The sequence below is a fragment of the Manis pentadactyla genome, chromosome 1 (assembly GCF_030020395.1).
Source record: "Manis pentadactyla isolate mManPen7 chromosome 1, mManPen7.hap1, whole genome shotgun sequence".
NCBI classification, from domain to species: domain Eukaryota; kingdom Metazoa; phylum Chordata; class Mammalia; order Pholidota; family Manidae; genus Manis; species Manis pentadactyla.
In genome coordinates, this window is record NC_080019.1 from 134,982,291 (window position 1) to 134,997,593 (window position 15,303).

Genomic DNA, 15,303 nt, shown 5'->3' on the forward strand with positions numbered 1-15,303 from the left:
ATACCAAAGCTTTTTAGTTTGATGTAGTCTCATGTGTTCATTTTTGCTTTTGTTTCCCTTGCTCAAGGAGATGCGTTCAGGAAGAAGTTGCTCATGTTTATATTCAGGAGATTTTTGCCTATGTTGTGTTCTAAGAGTTTTATGGTTTCATGACTTACATTCAGGTCTTTGATCCATTTTGAGTTTACTTTTGTATATGGGGTTAGACAATAATCTAGTTTCATTATCTTGCATGTAGCTGTCCAGTTTTGCCAACACCAATTGTTGAAGAGGCTGTCATTTCCCCATTGTGTGTCCATAGCTCTTTTATCATGCATTAATTGACCATATATGGTTGGGTTTATATCTGGGCTCTTTAGTCTGTTCCATTGGTCTATTGTTCTGTTCTTGTGCCAGTACCAAACTGTCTTGATTACTGTGGCTTTGTAGTACAGCTTGAAGTCAGGGAGTATAATCCCTCAGTTTTATTCTTCCTTCTCAGGATTGCTTTGGCTATTTGGGGGTCTTTTGTGGTTCCATAAGAATTTTAGAATGATTTGGCCTTGTTCATTGAAGAATGTTGTTGGTATTTTGATAGGAATTGCATTGAATCTGTACATTGCTTTAGGCAGGATGGCCATCTTGACAATAATAATTCTTCCTATCCATGAGCATGGGATGTGTTTCCATTTATTGGTATCTTCTTTAATTTCTCTCATGAGTGTCTTGTAGTTTTCAGAGTATAAGTCTTTCACTTGCTTGGTTAGGTTTATTCCTAGGTATTTTATTCTTTTTGATGCAGTTGTGAATGGAATTGTTTTACTGATTTCTCTTTCTGTTAATTCATCATTAGTGTATAGGAATGCCACAGATTTATGTGTATTAATTTTGTATCCTGCAGCTTTGCTGAATTCAGATATTAGAACTAGTAGTTTTGGAGTGGATTCTTTAGGGTTTTTTATGTACAATGTCATGTCATCTGCAAACAGAGACAGTTTCACTTCTTCCTTACCAATCTGGATGCCCTTTATTTCTTTGTGTTGTCTAATTGCCGTGGTTAGGACCTCCAGAACAAAAGTGGAGAGAGTGGGCATCCTTGTCTTGTTCCTGATCTTAAAGGAAAAGCTTTCAGCTTCTGCTGTTAAGTACAATGTTGGCTGTAGTTTTGTCATATATGGCCTTTATTATGTTGAGGTACTTGCCCTCTATACCCATTTTATTGGCAGTTTTTATCATGAATGGATGTTGAATTTTGTCAAATGTTTTTTCAGCATCTATGGAGAAGATGATGTGGTTTTTGTCCTTCTTTTTGTTGATGTGGTGGATGATGTTGATGGATTTTCTAATATTGTACCATCCTTACATCCCTGGAATAAATCCTACTTGATCATGGTGGATGAACTTTTTGATATATTTTTTAATTCATTTGCTAATATTTTGTTGAATATTTTTGCATCTATGTTCATCACTGATATTGGTCTGTAATTTTTTCTTTTTTTGTGGTGTCTTTGCCTGGTTTTGGTATTAGAGTGATGCTGGCCTCATAAAATGAGTTTGGAAGTATTCCATCCTCTTCTACTTTTTGGAAAACTTTAAGGAAGGTGGGTATTAGGTCTTCACTAAATGTTTGATAAAATTCAGCAGTGAAGCCATCTGGTTCAGAAGTTTTGTTCTTAAGTAGATTTTGATTACCAATTCAATTTCATTGCTGTTAATTGGTCTGTTTAGATTTTCTGTTTCTTTCTGGGTCACCTTTGAAAGGTTGTATTTTCTAGAAAGTTGTCCATTTCTTCTAGGGTATCCAGTTCATTAGCATTTAATTTTTCATAGTATTCTCTCATAATTCTTTGTATTTCTGTCGTGTCCATAGTAATTTTTCCTTTCTGATTTCTGATTCTGTTTATGTGTGTAGACTCTCTTTTTTTCTTGATAAGTCTGGCTAGGGTTTATCTATTTTGTTTATTTCCTCGAAGAACCAGTTCTTGCTTTCATTGATTCTTTCTATTGTTTTATTCCTCTCAATTTTATTTATTTATGCTCTAATTTTTATTATGTCCTTCCTTCTACTGACTTTGGGCCTCATTTGTTCTTCTTTTTTTAATTTTGTTAACTGTGAGTTTAGACTGTTCATCTGGGATTGTTTCTTTCCTGAGGTAGGCCTGTATTGCAGTATACTTCCCTCTTAGCACGGCCTTCACTTTGTTCCGCAGATTTTATGTTCTCAAATTATTGTCCTGTGTCTCCATGTATTGCTTGATCCCTGTTTCTATTTGGTCACTGAACCATTGTTTATTTAGGAGCATGTTGTGAAGCCTCCATGTGTTTGTGGGATTTTTCTTTTTCTTTGCATAATTTATTTCTAGTTTTATTCCTTTGTAGTCTGACAAGCTGGTTGGTACAATTTCCATCTTTTAAAATTTACCAAGGCTTTTTTTGTGACCTAGTATATGATCTATTCTTGAAAACGTTCCATGCGCACTTGAGAAGAATGTGTATCCTGCTCTTTTTGGGTGCAGTGTTCTCTGGATGTCTGTTAGGTCCATCTGTTCCAAGGTGTTGTTCAGTGTCTCTGTCTCTTTACTTATTTTCTGTCTGGTTGATCTCTCCTATGGAGTGAGTGGAGTGTTAAAGTCTCCTAGAATGAATCCATTGCATTCTGTTTCCCCCTTTAATTCTGTTAGTATTTGTTTCACATATGTAGGTGATCCTGTGTTGGGTACAAAGATATTTATAACAGTTATATCCTCTTGTTGGACTGAGCCCTTTATCATTATGTAATATCCTTCTTTGTCTCTTGTGACTTTCTTTGTTTTGAAGCCTAGTTTGTCTGATACCAGTACTGCAACTCCTGTCTTTTTCTCCCTATTAGTTGCGTGAAATATCTTTTTCCATCCCTTCACTTTTAGTCTGTGTATGTCTTTGGGTTAAAGTATGTCTCTTGTAGGCAGCATATAGATGGGTCTTGTTTTTTATCCATTCAGTGACTGTCTTTTGATTGGTGCATTAAGACCACTTACATTTAGGGTGGTTATCAATAGGTATGTACTTACTGCTATTGCAGGTTTTAGATTTGTGTTTACCAAAGGTTCAAGGTTAATTTCCTTACTATCTAACAGTCTAATTTAACTCACTAAGTATGCTATTACAAACACAACCTAAAGATTCTTTTTTTTCCCTCCTGGTTCTTCCTCCTCCATTCTTTATATATTAGGTATCATATTCTGTACTCTTTATCTATCCCTTGACTGACTTTGGGGGTAGTTGATTTAATTTTGCATTTGCTTAGTAATTAACTGTTCTACTTTCTTTACTGTGGTTTTATTACCTCTGGTGACAGCTATTAAATGTTAGGAACACTTCCATCTACAGCAGTCCCTCCAAAATGCATTGTAGAGGTGGTTTGTGGGAGATAAGTTCTCTCAGCTTTTGCTTATCTGGAAATTGTTTAATCCCTCCTTCAAATTTAAATGATAGTCTTGCCAGATAAAGTACTCTTGGTTCGAGGCCCTTCTGCTTCATTGCATTAAATATATCATGCCCCTCCTTTCTGGCCTGTAAAGTCTCTGTTGAGAAGTCTGATAGCCTGATAGGCTTTCCTTTGTATGTGATCTTCTTTCTCTCTCTGGCTGCTTTTAATACTCTGTCATTGTCTTTGATCTTTGCCATTTTAATGATTATATGTCTTGGTGTTGTCCTCCTTGGGTCCCTTGTGTTGGGAGATCTGTGGGCTTCCATGGTCTGAGAGAGTATTTCCTTCCCCAGATTGGGGACATTTTCAGCAATTACTTCCTCAAAGACACTTTCTATCCCTTTTCCTCTCTCTTCTTCTTCTGGAACCCCTATAATACAAATATTGTCCTGTTTGGATTGGTCACACAGTTCTCTCAATAGACCTGGGTCTCATATTAATTTTAAAAGTTGGTAGACAATTAAGTATTTCTATTTTTTTCCAGATTTTCCATCATTGTCCCCAGATTTTCATCTATGGGAAAAAGTCTTAACAAAGAACAACAAAGAAAATATATGGGAATTAGTAGAAAAAAATATATCTACTACCTTCAATTTTAAGTGATTTCTTTTTATTTCCTAACTTCACACATAAATAATTAAATAATATTTCTTGTTATTTGTAATGTTTAATTTGCAAGTTCAGCATTAAGGGAAATTTTTATTGTATTTGCATGTTCATAGAGTGAGAGGTTTTTTTTATCCATTCAGTGACTCTGAACAAGTGGGGCCTTGTTTGAAGATGGTGTGGAAAAAGGTTTATTTCACTTGTTTTAGTTGACCAAGCTAATACGCTCATCATTACTAATTATAACTCTGATGTTTTTCCCATTTTAAAATTAGAAATGCATTAATTAAAAATAAGTAGGGAGAAAATAATTAATAGCAAAGCACCATAATTTAACAAGTTCCTAAGATTTAGTATTCAATTTCTAAGTATTTAAAATACTTAAAAATTAGCATTTATTATCTGACAGGGTTGGGAAAAGACCGCAGGTTAGGTCATTATGTCAGCAGTGTGCAAAGAGGAAAGCGTGTACCACTGATTTATAATCCGAGTTAGATCAGCAGCTCCCAAGGCTAGTTATACAGTAGAATCCCCTAATCATGGTCCCAGACTTTTGGATTCAGAGGGTCTAGGTCAGTGAGTTCCATCATGTAATTTTAGGACCAAACTAGAAGCATATGCAACATCTGAGATGCATGTATAGAAATGAAATTCTGGAACTCTACCTCAGACCTACTCATTAGAAACTCTAGTGGAGAGCCAGTAATCCATGTTTAAATACACCCTTCAGGTGATTCTGACTTATGCTGAAGTTTGAGAGCCACCGTCTAGGGTAGGCATCCTTCAGCTTCCTTTATGCATCACGGACTCTTTTGGCAGTCTGGTGAAACTTACCAACGTCTTCTAAGGTTCATATTTGGAAGTGCATAAAATAAAATGCACAAAATTTCAAAGGAAATTAATTACTATGAGAAATGATTATCAAAATATTGTAACTATGATAGGGTAGTATAAATTTCTCTATTAAGGTATTAAGTAAGATACATTGGTGGTTCTAATGATTCCTGTAAGATCAAAGATGAGCATAAATGATAATTTTGGGTGGATGCAGCAACTGCTATGTGATAGGAAGATATCTATAGTTTATTTTGGTGACAAAATTATAGGTGTTACTAATAATACTGTGGCTAGTCATCTGCATTTCTATCAGAAGGAAAAACTAAATTAGAGGTTAGCAAAAATAAAGATGCCATTTTTTCTCATCTGATTACAAATCCCTTACATATCACCATACGACTGCATAGACCCAGCCTAGGACCCTGATTCGTCTAAGGCCAGGAGGCCTTGGGTCGTCCCAGAGTACAGGCAGCTCTGCCAGAGCAGTCCTTGTGCTGAAGGAGCGCATAAGTCTTTGTGTAGGTATTTGTTTTAGTAGAGAACACACAACCTGAACAAAACATCTCTGAAGTTTGGCAGTTTGGTTTCACTTGTTATTAAAAACATAGCAAAGTTTGGCAGTTTGGTTTCACTTGTTATAAAAAACATAGCAAAATGAAACAAAGCAAAACATGAGACATTTTTCTCCTACGGCAAGCAGGTTGAGGACCGTCTCCGACTTAATCCAGGGGATTCCTTAGTTTGTCATTCTGACACCAGCCTATTTTAACTTCTCTGGAAAACCTTTCTTCTCTCAGTAAATCAAATAAAAAATAGAGAGTTTATAGAGATCTCTATAAAAAGGACATTATTAAAAGGGGGAAAAATATAAAATAAACTAATAAAATAAAATAAATCCATGGCTAGGTTTTCACCAGCACAAGCTGGTATTATTGCTTGCTAGAAAAACTCATTCCTAACTTCTCCACTATGTATTTGAAAACACATCACTGGGAATTAAGGGAATGTTTTATGTGAAATGTCTCTTGTTTGTTTTTATACAATTCAGGGAGAGTTCCCATTGTCTTAAATTCCTATTTTTGCCTTATACCCCAGTGGATATTTTGTACCCCTCAGAGATATTTCTATGGCCAGGAAATTTCATTATAATTATAATTATACACATAAAGAGTTAAGAAAATTTATTTTATATTTTGGTGCAATTATGAAGCAACTACCAATAAATTTTCCACAACATATAGCTATTTAGTTTATAAAAGTCTGTTACAACTTTCTTTTTTTTCTCAAAGACTTTTTTATTCAAAGTTTGTTCCATAAAAACAGGAAGAGATTATGTTTTTTCCAAGCCAATGTCTCATATCATTTCTTTACACCCTCACATAGAAGGGGAAGCCTTTATATTCAGAAATGAAATAGGTAAGGAGAGTAAAAAATTTTCTCTACATGAAAAGAGTTAACAAAAATTTTCCTGTTCATTCTATTTCTAAAAAAATTATTTCCAACTGTTCAACCTGTAAATAATGCTATACATTCTATGAGACCAAGGGCAATTTTGAATAAAATAAATAAAATTTCATGGAATAATATATCTTCTTCCTCCCTTCCTTTAATTTTTTTCTCTTCTTCTTTTCCTTTTCTTTCTTATTTTTTGCTTCCTTCCTGACTTCACTATTCCCTTCCTTCTTTTCTCCCTCATTTCTTTCTATTCTTTCTTCTTTTCTTTATACCCTTATGTTTCCAAAAGAAACAGAAACACATATATGTGGTAAGATTAATAGTAGATAAAAACAAAGTCCAAAGAAATAAGGAGGCAAATCTGTAAAACACACAGGGTCAGCACAATTACTGATACTTCTGTTTGAGATTCCTGGAAGTCCATGCAAAAAAGCAGACATTAATGATTACATAACTTTAATTATGAAATAAGATAAATGCTACCCATTCCAAAGGAAAGACTAATTTCTCCTGAAATTAAATTCTAAAGGAAATTTTGCATGTATGTCCTTATAAAGTAGTAATGCTCTGAAAAAATATGTGCACTGAGAAAATTTCTTAGTAAGTATGAAGGTGTATGTCATATGCCTCATATTCAAAAATAAACCAATGGCAGCTGAGAGGATGTTACAAGTATGACAAGGATATACTACTACTCCATGTTGTCCAAAATGTTGCCCATGACAACCATATCTCTGATGATCTACCCTAAGTATCATTTCTCTCAGCCATGTTTTTGGTAAGAGATTACCAGCAGTTCATTTCCTCCCTAGTTCCCTTACATCTGTAGGGACCCAGCAGTTCTTCTCTTCTTAATACAGTATTTTGCACAAAGGAGGAAATTAATTTAATGAAGATAATTTTTTTCTATTGGCATTTTTTTCCTTCTATGTGTCATAAAATTTTAAGAGTTGAGGTCAGAAAATCTAAACTTAAGCTGTCATAGTGCTAGGTAAGTGCTAAGTGTGTTTCTATAATATGGTAAATGAATAAGCCATTGTTCAGATGTCTCCAGTTCAGTCGTGGTGTTTACTAAACTGCCCACATGTCCAGACCCGCCTAGTGGGAAGATCTGCCATCCTTTGCTGCAAATCCCTTTCATTCCCCATACCCTGTCTATTAAAATTCTCTCCCCCACTTTCTTCCCTGCTAAATCAATCCCCCTCTTTCCCTCCAATCTGAAAAGGAAGGTCCATTTTTTCCAAAACCCTTTTGAGACTAATCCCACCTGGCTCAATTCGTTACTTAAATCTTCTGGGGTGTGAAATGAGCTACAGTGCCTGGCTGCAGCATTTGCAACATCTGTTATTATTCTTTTGAGCTTTAGTATGCCCAAAAGCTTAATACATCCCTACTTAAGCTCCGGCTGCAGGAAGGAACTCTTATCACTGCAAAGACAGTCTAAGGAGCGAGACAAAAGACAGGAAGCCTTCGCAGGGCCTGAGAAGACAGGGAGAAGATTTAATCCTGCGCAGGACGCCTTGGGATATCCTTTTTTTCTACCTAGAATTCATCTATGAGTATATCTTTATACTTCCTATATGACCTCAATAATAATAATGGTGGGTTGCATTTTTATATTTCTTTTCTCACATAGAATAAGGTTTCCCTATAGCCAGGGGTTCCTTTGAGAGTATAACCTATAAAAATGGTAATAAAGGTTCAGAAATAGGTAGTCACACAGCATTAGCATGTCAACAAGGTAATGCTATATGGGTGTGTTTCTATGTGATACCAAATTTCTACAGATTTCAAACAGCTATGCAAATATGTGGTAGTTATCTAATCCTGCAGAGAGGGAACATTTGCAAGATTTTAAAAAAGCAAACTCCAGTCATAATCTTAACACAGTGCCTCTCCAAAAATTAACAACCAATTTTCTTGCAAGAAAAGGAAACTGAGGTAGGGAGAGATTCAATTGCATGCTGGAATTGCAGAACTTAAAATAATGTATTCTCTCTGAACAATTCATTGTTTCAGTTGTTCTGAGATTCTGTTTTTCAAAAATAAATGGTGGCTTTACATACGGTTACTAAATATTTTATTTGGCCAAGAACATTTTTAATATATTTTTGTTGTTTCCATCATTTCTTAAAATAAGAAATAGATTGTTGTAAATTTCTTCTGCTACTTATATTCTGTTTACTGTGAACACAAACTGGAATAAATTGTGCTCAGTCAGAAAAAGGATGAGTTCAACTTGGCAGCATTTGAAATATAGGTATTCTGTCTCGAATTAAATGACAAATTCTAACAACCAGCACTGACACCTGGAAATGCTTGCATGAACTAATGGACTCTGTATGCCACTCTTAAGTTGTTAATATCAATATGTAATTTAATTTAAATATTTAACATTAAGTATGTATTTTAAATATTTAAATGAATCATGTGCTTGCTTTACAAGCTTTCTCCAAAAGCATGGTTTATCCAGTTATTCTAAATAACAAAACAAGATCCTTGCACCATTAACTGCAGTCTGTTTTCTCTTGGAAGGTTTGAGACTGAAGTGGAGAGAAGACAATCTTAGAACATAAGATACGTGTGTCTTTATTTCCATACACATATATAAACTCTATTTTTCTCACTGAATAGCAGAAACATCACTGTGGAACAGCATTTGAGAATCCCAGGGTAGAACAATTATCATTTACTAGATATTCCTATTTCTTAAAGTTTTGCCTCTAGTGATCCTTTCTTCTAGAATTGCCTTCTGTAAAAAATGTAACTGCCAATCCCATCTCAGTGAAATTCCAGTGATAGGTGTGTAATAAATAAGTACTAGGTGAAAAACTGATAAATAAGTAATTTCACAATTTTGTAAAATTTAGTTTCGTCCTTATTTTATCCTGAATTTCCAGAGATATTAAGGCAGACGCTCAGGGTCTATCTTAAAAGACATAGCCAATGGATGAAATAAAAACAGCTAGAGATAAGAAGAGAAATCCACATCTCTTGGTAGAATTTAATGAATTACCCTTCAAAATGTTCCCCCATAAGTGCTGTCAAATGAAAAATCCAAAACAATTCATTAATGAATCTGACGTCCTTTCTTCAAGGGAAAATAACCCATGGCTTGGGGAAACACAATGCCACCAAGCAGTAGAGCACTGTTCCTGAGAGATCTGGGGCAACAGTGAGTTTTAGAAGAGCATGGAATCAGGGCATGATTGGCTAGGAGGTGGGGATTTTCTTCGAAGCCCAGCAGGTCCTATTTTCTAGGGTAAGGTGAGCTAGCTAAAGCTGAACTGGAGGGTGGCAACCGGTATCTGTTTGGTCTTCTTGACAGTGAGGCACTTCCCATTAGTGAAGCCGAGTCTGGTTTAGATTCGTGACATGGGCCAGGTCGCTGGGCAGCTTCCATGATGTGGGGTCCTGACACAAATTTACTTTATGAATGCCTTAGAACAGATTGCTTACCAGTTAACTATAAATCACTTTGGAAGGCAAAAAGCAGACCACAGAACAAGTGAGGAAACATAGATTATATTTGGCTATAACTGTGTTTCCCTGAATCACCTGGTGGATTTGTTTAAATGTTGCTGGGCCTGACCCCCAGCATTTCTGATTCGTGGGTATGAAGTACAGCTGACAATTCGTATTTCTGATACATTCTCTGGTGAGGCTAATTTTACTTGCTCTAGAAAACATACTGGAATTCTCTGGTATGGAGAGTCAGGAACATACAAAACCATCTAGGAGAATGTCCAACACATGTAGGCATTCAGCAGAATAAGCATACCAGGAACTTACCAAAAGCAATAAAAGAAGAGAACTATCTAAAAGGGATATTGGAGAGTAACTAGGACCCACCAGCTTTATACTCACAGCAATGATGTGCATCAAACCAATTCCAGTGATGTTTCTGGAGCCTGCAGGCAAAGTGAGCACAACTGGAGCCTCTTCAAATCGGACAGACATTCCTGATAGTCCTAAAAGCCCAGACTGGTATCGTGAATTCTCCCAGAAGCTGCCCCAGTGGTAGGATTCAAAGTTCTCCAAGCTCTGTTTTGATCTACATTCTGTCTTCCCTAAATGTGAGTCCTTAACTATGTTTCTGCGGTGGTGAAGTCCTGGATCTAGAGCATTCCTGACCTTATGCACTCCTTGCTGCCTTTGGAGGTCTTTTTGCCTGTTTCGTTGTCTGAGTTATCACAAATGCATTGTCTTTTGTTTTTTATTGAAGTATAGATGATACAATCTTACATTGGTTTCAAATATACAAGACAGTGGTTCAACAGATACATCATTAAATCCTCACACCAACGAGTGCAGTTACTATCTGTCAGCATAGCTGGGACAAAACAATTGGTTACACTTCCCATGCTGCCCTATGATCCCCATGACTAATTTATATTATGATTAAGATTATTGTGCCCCTTCATCCCCCTTACCACCCATCTAAACCAACCCCTCCCCATAGTAACCACCAATAACTTCTCAGTGTCTGTGAATCTACTTGCTGTTTTGTTTTTAGATTCCACAAGTGAAATCATATAGCATTTGTCTTTCTCCACCTGGCTTATTTCACTTAGCTTAATGTCCTCTAAGCCCATCCATGTTGTTGAAAATGGCAGGATTTATTTCTTTTTATGGCCCAATAATATTCCATTGTGTGTATGTACCACCTCTTCTTTATCCATTCATCGATTGATGGACACTTTGGTTGCTTCCCTATCTTGGCTGCTGTAAATAATGTTGCAATAAGCATAGGGGTTCATACATCTTTTCGAATCAGAGTTTTTTTTTTCTACAGCTAAGTTCCTAGAAGTGGAATTACTGCATCATACAATATTTCTATTTTCAGTTTTTTAACTAACCTCCATATTGTTTTGTATAGTGGCTGCATCAATTTACATTCCTGTCAACAATATAGGAGGGTTCCATTTTCTCCACATTCTTGCCAACACTTGTTATTTCTTGTCTTTTGGATAGTGGCCAAAGTAATGTTTTGTTGATGGTGTCCTTTGCTGTACAGAAGCTTTTTAGTTGCTGTAGTCACACTTGTTCATTTTTTATTTTGTTTCTCTTGCCCAAGATGAGTCCAGAAAAAAATGCCCATTCAAGAGATTTTTGCCTATGTTTTCTTCTAAGAATTTTATGGTTTCATGTCTTAAATTTAGGTTTTTAATCCCTTTCAAGCTTACTTTTGTGTATGGATTTAGACAGTAATTCAGTTTCATTCTCTTACATGTAGTGGTCCAGTTTTGCCAATACCAGTTATTGAAAAACTATCTTTTCCCCATTGCACATTCATGGCTCCTTTATCATATAGTAATTGACCATATATGTGTGGGTTTTTATATAGGCTCTGTATTCTGTTCCATTGTTTTTTGGGTCTGTTCTTGTGCCAGTATCATACTGTTTTGATTACTGTGGCTTTGTGGTAGAGCTTGAAGTTGGGGACCATAATAGCCCCAGATTTGTTCTTCCTTCTCAGGATTGTTTTGGCTATTCAGGGTCTTTTGTGGTTCCATATGAATTTTAGAACTATTTGCTCTAGTTCATTAAAGAGTGCTGTTGGTGTTTTGATAGGGATTGCTTTGAATCTGTAGATTGTTTTAAGCAGGGTGGCCATTTTAACAACATTAATTCTTCCTATCCATGAGCATGAGATATATTTCCCTTTATTGGTGTCTTCTTTAATTTCTCTCATGAGTGTATTGTAATTTTCAGGGTATAGGTCTGTCACCTTCTTGGTTGGGCTTATTCCCAGGTATTTTATTCTTTTTGATGCAATTGTAAATGGAATTGTTTTCCTGATTTCTTTTTCTGCTAGTTTATTGTTAGTATATAGGAACTCAACAGATTTCTGTGTATTAATTTTGTATCCTTGTACATTGCTGAGTTCAATTATTAGTTCTAATAATTCGTCAGTGGAGTCTTTAGGGTTTTCTATATATAATATCATGTCATCTGCAATAGTGACAGCTTTACTTCTTCCTTACCAATTTGGGTACCTTCAATCTCTTTATCCTGTCTGATTGCTGTAGCTAGGACTTCCAGTACTATGTTGAATAAAAGTAGTGAGAATGAGCAACCTTGTCTTATTCCTCATTAGAGGAAAAACTTTCAGCTTTCATCATTGAGTATGATATTAGCTGTGGGTTTGTTGTATAGGGCCTTTATTATGTTAAGGTATGTACCCTCTATCACCATTTTGTTGAGAGTTTTTATCATAAATAGACCTTAAATTTTGTTAAACACTTTTTCAGCATCTATTGAGACAAACATGTGGTTTTTATCCTTCTTTTTGTTAAAAAGTGCATCACATTGATTTATTTATTAATATTGTACCATCGTGCATCCCTGGAATAAATCTCACTTGGTTGTGATGGACAATCTTTTGATGTACTTTTTAATTCAGTTTGCTAATATTTTGTTGAGGATTTTTGCATCTATATTAATCATGGACATTTGTCTATTATTTTCTTTTTTTGTAGTGTTTTGTCTGCTTTTGGTAACAAATGCATTTTCTATAAATACTTAAATAAGATGATTCTGCTGCCAACATGAAGGGAATATCTTAAACAATAACAGTAACAATATCATTTTCCCTTTAGCAAATCAATTTCCACTTTTATTAAAGGAATAATCATTGATTTATCTGCTTGATTTATTTTTATCTGTTTTTAAAATAAAAGTAGAAGATGCTAAATTCTGGGATTAAATAGATTTTCCATTGTTCCATCTCTCTGGTCAGTAGATGAAAGGTACTAGAAAAACACTGTTTTTTTAAGGTATTACCTCATCTGACAGAGAGGAAGCACCGTTTACCTAGTTGTTTTCCTCATATTGTTCATAACAGCTATGAGTAGTCCTTGGAAATTCCCTGTATGCAGATACAAAAGGATCAGTGTTGGCTATAGTCTGGGGAAGATATTGGACCTCCTTATGAAGAGACAGTCATTGTTCTTTCATGTTACTCCAAAAGATAAGAACTGCATCATCTCTTTGCTAAACAGTAGAAGATAGCAGGAACCAGAATGTTTCCAGCCTAAAGGCATATTTTTACATAAAAATTAAAATTTGAAATAAACAAAAGGAAGGAAGCAAGATTAGGAAGTGAGAAGCTAGAAATTTCCATCTATGCATAGGGAAGGCAGTCAGGATAATTAAGAGATGTCTTTAATTAAGGCTCACAGTTGAGAGCATGGCTAGTAACTTAATGTCTTATCACATGGAGGCTGTCTTTTCTCCATTCCATTCGGCTCACTGGTTGACACTGGTAGGTACAGGCTACATGCTTTCTCTTTTAGAGCAACCACATATGTTTTGGCTTTAAATTAGCATTTCTTAGTCTTGGATTGAAAGAAGTATCAAGAAGAAAGCAACATCTGGAAAATAAACACTAAAATCTCCTTTTTCTAGGTTGTTCTTAGGTAACTTGCATATTTTTAAAAGATGAATTACACTCAATAGTCAAAAATTTTAATGAAGCATGGTGCAGCAATTCTGTGAGGCTGTCATTAATATTGATCATTATGATATGAAAATTATTGGACAACATAGGAAAGTCAAATAAAAAGACACTCAAGCAATATAAGCATTGATTTTAACTTTGTTAAATAATATATAAGCATGCAAAGAACTAAAGGTATACTACACAAAAATTAAAATTAAATCCCATGTCATTATGAATCATTCTTCTATTGATATGTACCATCTTTTAGGTAGCAAAACATTTGAAGTTTTATGTTAAAATGTTAATCTCTTTGTATGTAATCTTTAATTTCTTTCAATGTCCACAGCATCAAATAGCTAAAAATTTATGTTTTTGTGTGCATTTGTTCTGTTTGTATGTGTTTTTCTCTAGGAGTGGAAACTCATCAATGCCAATCTTCTCTACTGGAGGTGGACCATTTGTAAAATTAAACACAGCACCTAATGGCAGCTTAATATTAACACCAAGGTGGGTCTCAAAATCTGTTCTTGGACTAGTTGTACATGGACTGGAAAGATGATTTCGAAACCAGTCAGATTTTAATACAATCACATTGCTAAATATAGAATCTTAAAAGTTATTTAAGTTTTTTATTATTCAGATCATCTCAAGAAAAGATATAATTGATCCTCTCAAAAGAATACATAATTGATTCTAGCTAATAATATTGCCTAATCCTCATATATATGGTAAGGTAGCCAAATGATATGTTACATACATAATTGTCTAGCACACTAATATAAATCCAATGAGTTTTACTTCCATATCCTTTTTTCCTTACTTTCAGATTTACAAACAAGTAAATCCCATAGAAAGAAATTGTGAGAATCAGGATAAATAGGTCCAAAGTTGATCAGACTAAAGACAGCTACACAAATTAACTATCATCAAAAGAGAAGAATGAGAGGAGAAAGTCATGGTATTTTTTTCTTCTTTGGCAAATAGAACACTAAAATTAAGTGAAGATTAAGTAAAGGAGTCCAGACTTCTAGCTGTGTCTACATATTCTCTCTCTTTAAAATTAGGTTCCCTTTTATAGCTTTTACAAATGTTTTTAAAGGCAGCATCTTTCCTGTATTCAAAAATCTGTTTTAGCTTAAATTATGTCATTTCTCCTGTTTGGACATTAATGATCATTTTTGTTGAAAGTGGCTTCTGGATTTTACAGTGCCATTAAAAGCCAGCTGTGGGTGGGAAGAAAGTAATTTCAAGAAGTCATTATTATAGACAAGGACTTGAGATGTCACTGCTGGTGTATTTGCTGCTAGCTTTTTGTTTAACATACTTATTGGTAAAAATGAAATTACATAATTATCCAGCTATTCATGAAAAGTTATTTCTGTGAGCTCCACAAGTAAAACAAATTGATGGAAGAGTATTTTCTTGTACCAAAGAGCTTTGCAATTGCATGTTTTATATAAATGTCTGTCTTGCCTTGACTGATTAAGTTTCATACGGAGTGAAGCAAAGCATC

At 35.0% G+C, this 15,303-nt stretch overlaps 1 protein-coding gene across 1 annotated transcript in view; it reads left to right on the top strand.

Annotated features, from left to right (window-relative positions):
- Positions 1-15,303, top strand: part of TMPRSS15 (transmembrane serine protease 15) — a 128,660-nt gene that overhangs the window by 82,544 nt on the left and 30,813 nt on the right. The window contains exon 19 of the mRNA XM_036881556.2: positions 14,202-14,297. Coding sequence (XP_036737451.2) covers positions 14,202-14,297 — 96 coding nt within the window. The remainder of the gene's footprint in view (positions 1-14,201; positions 14,298-15,303) is intronic.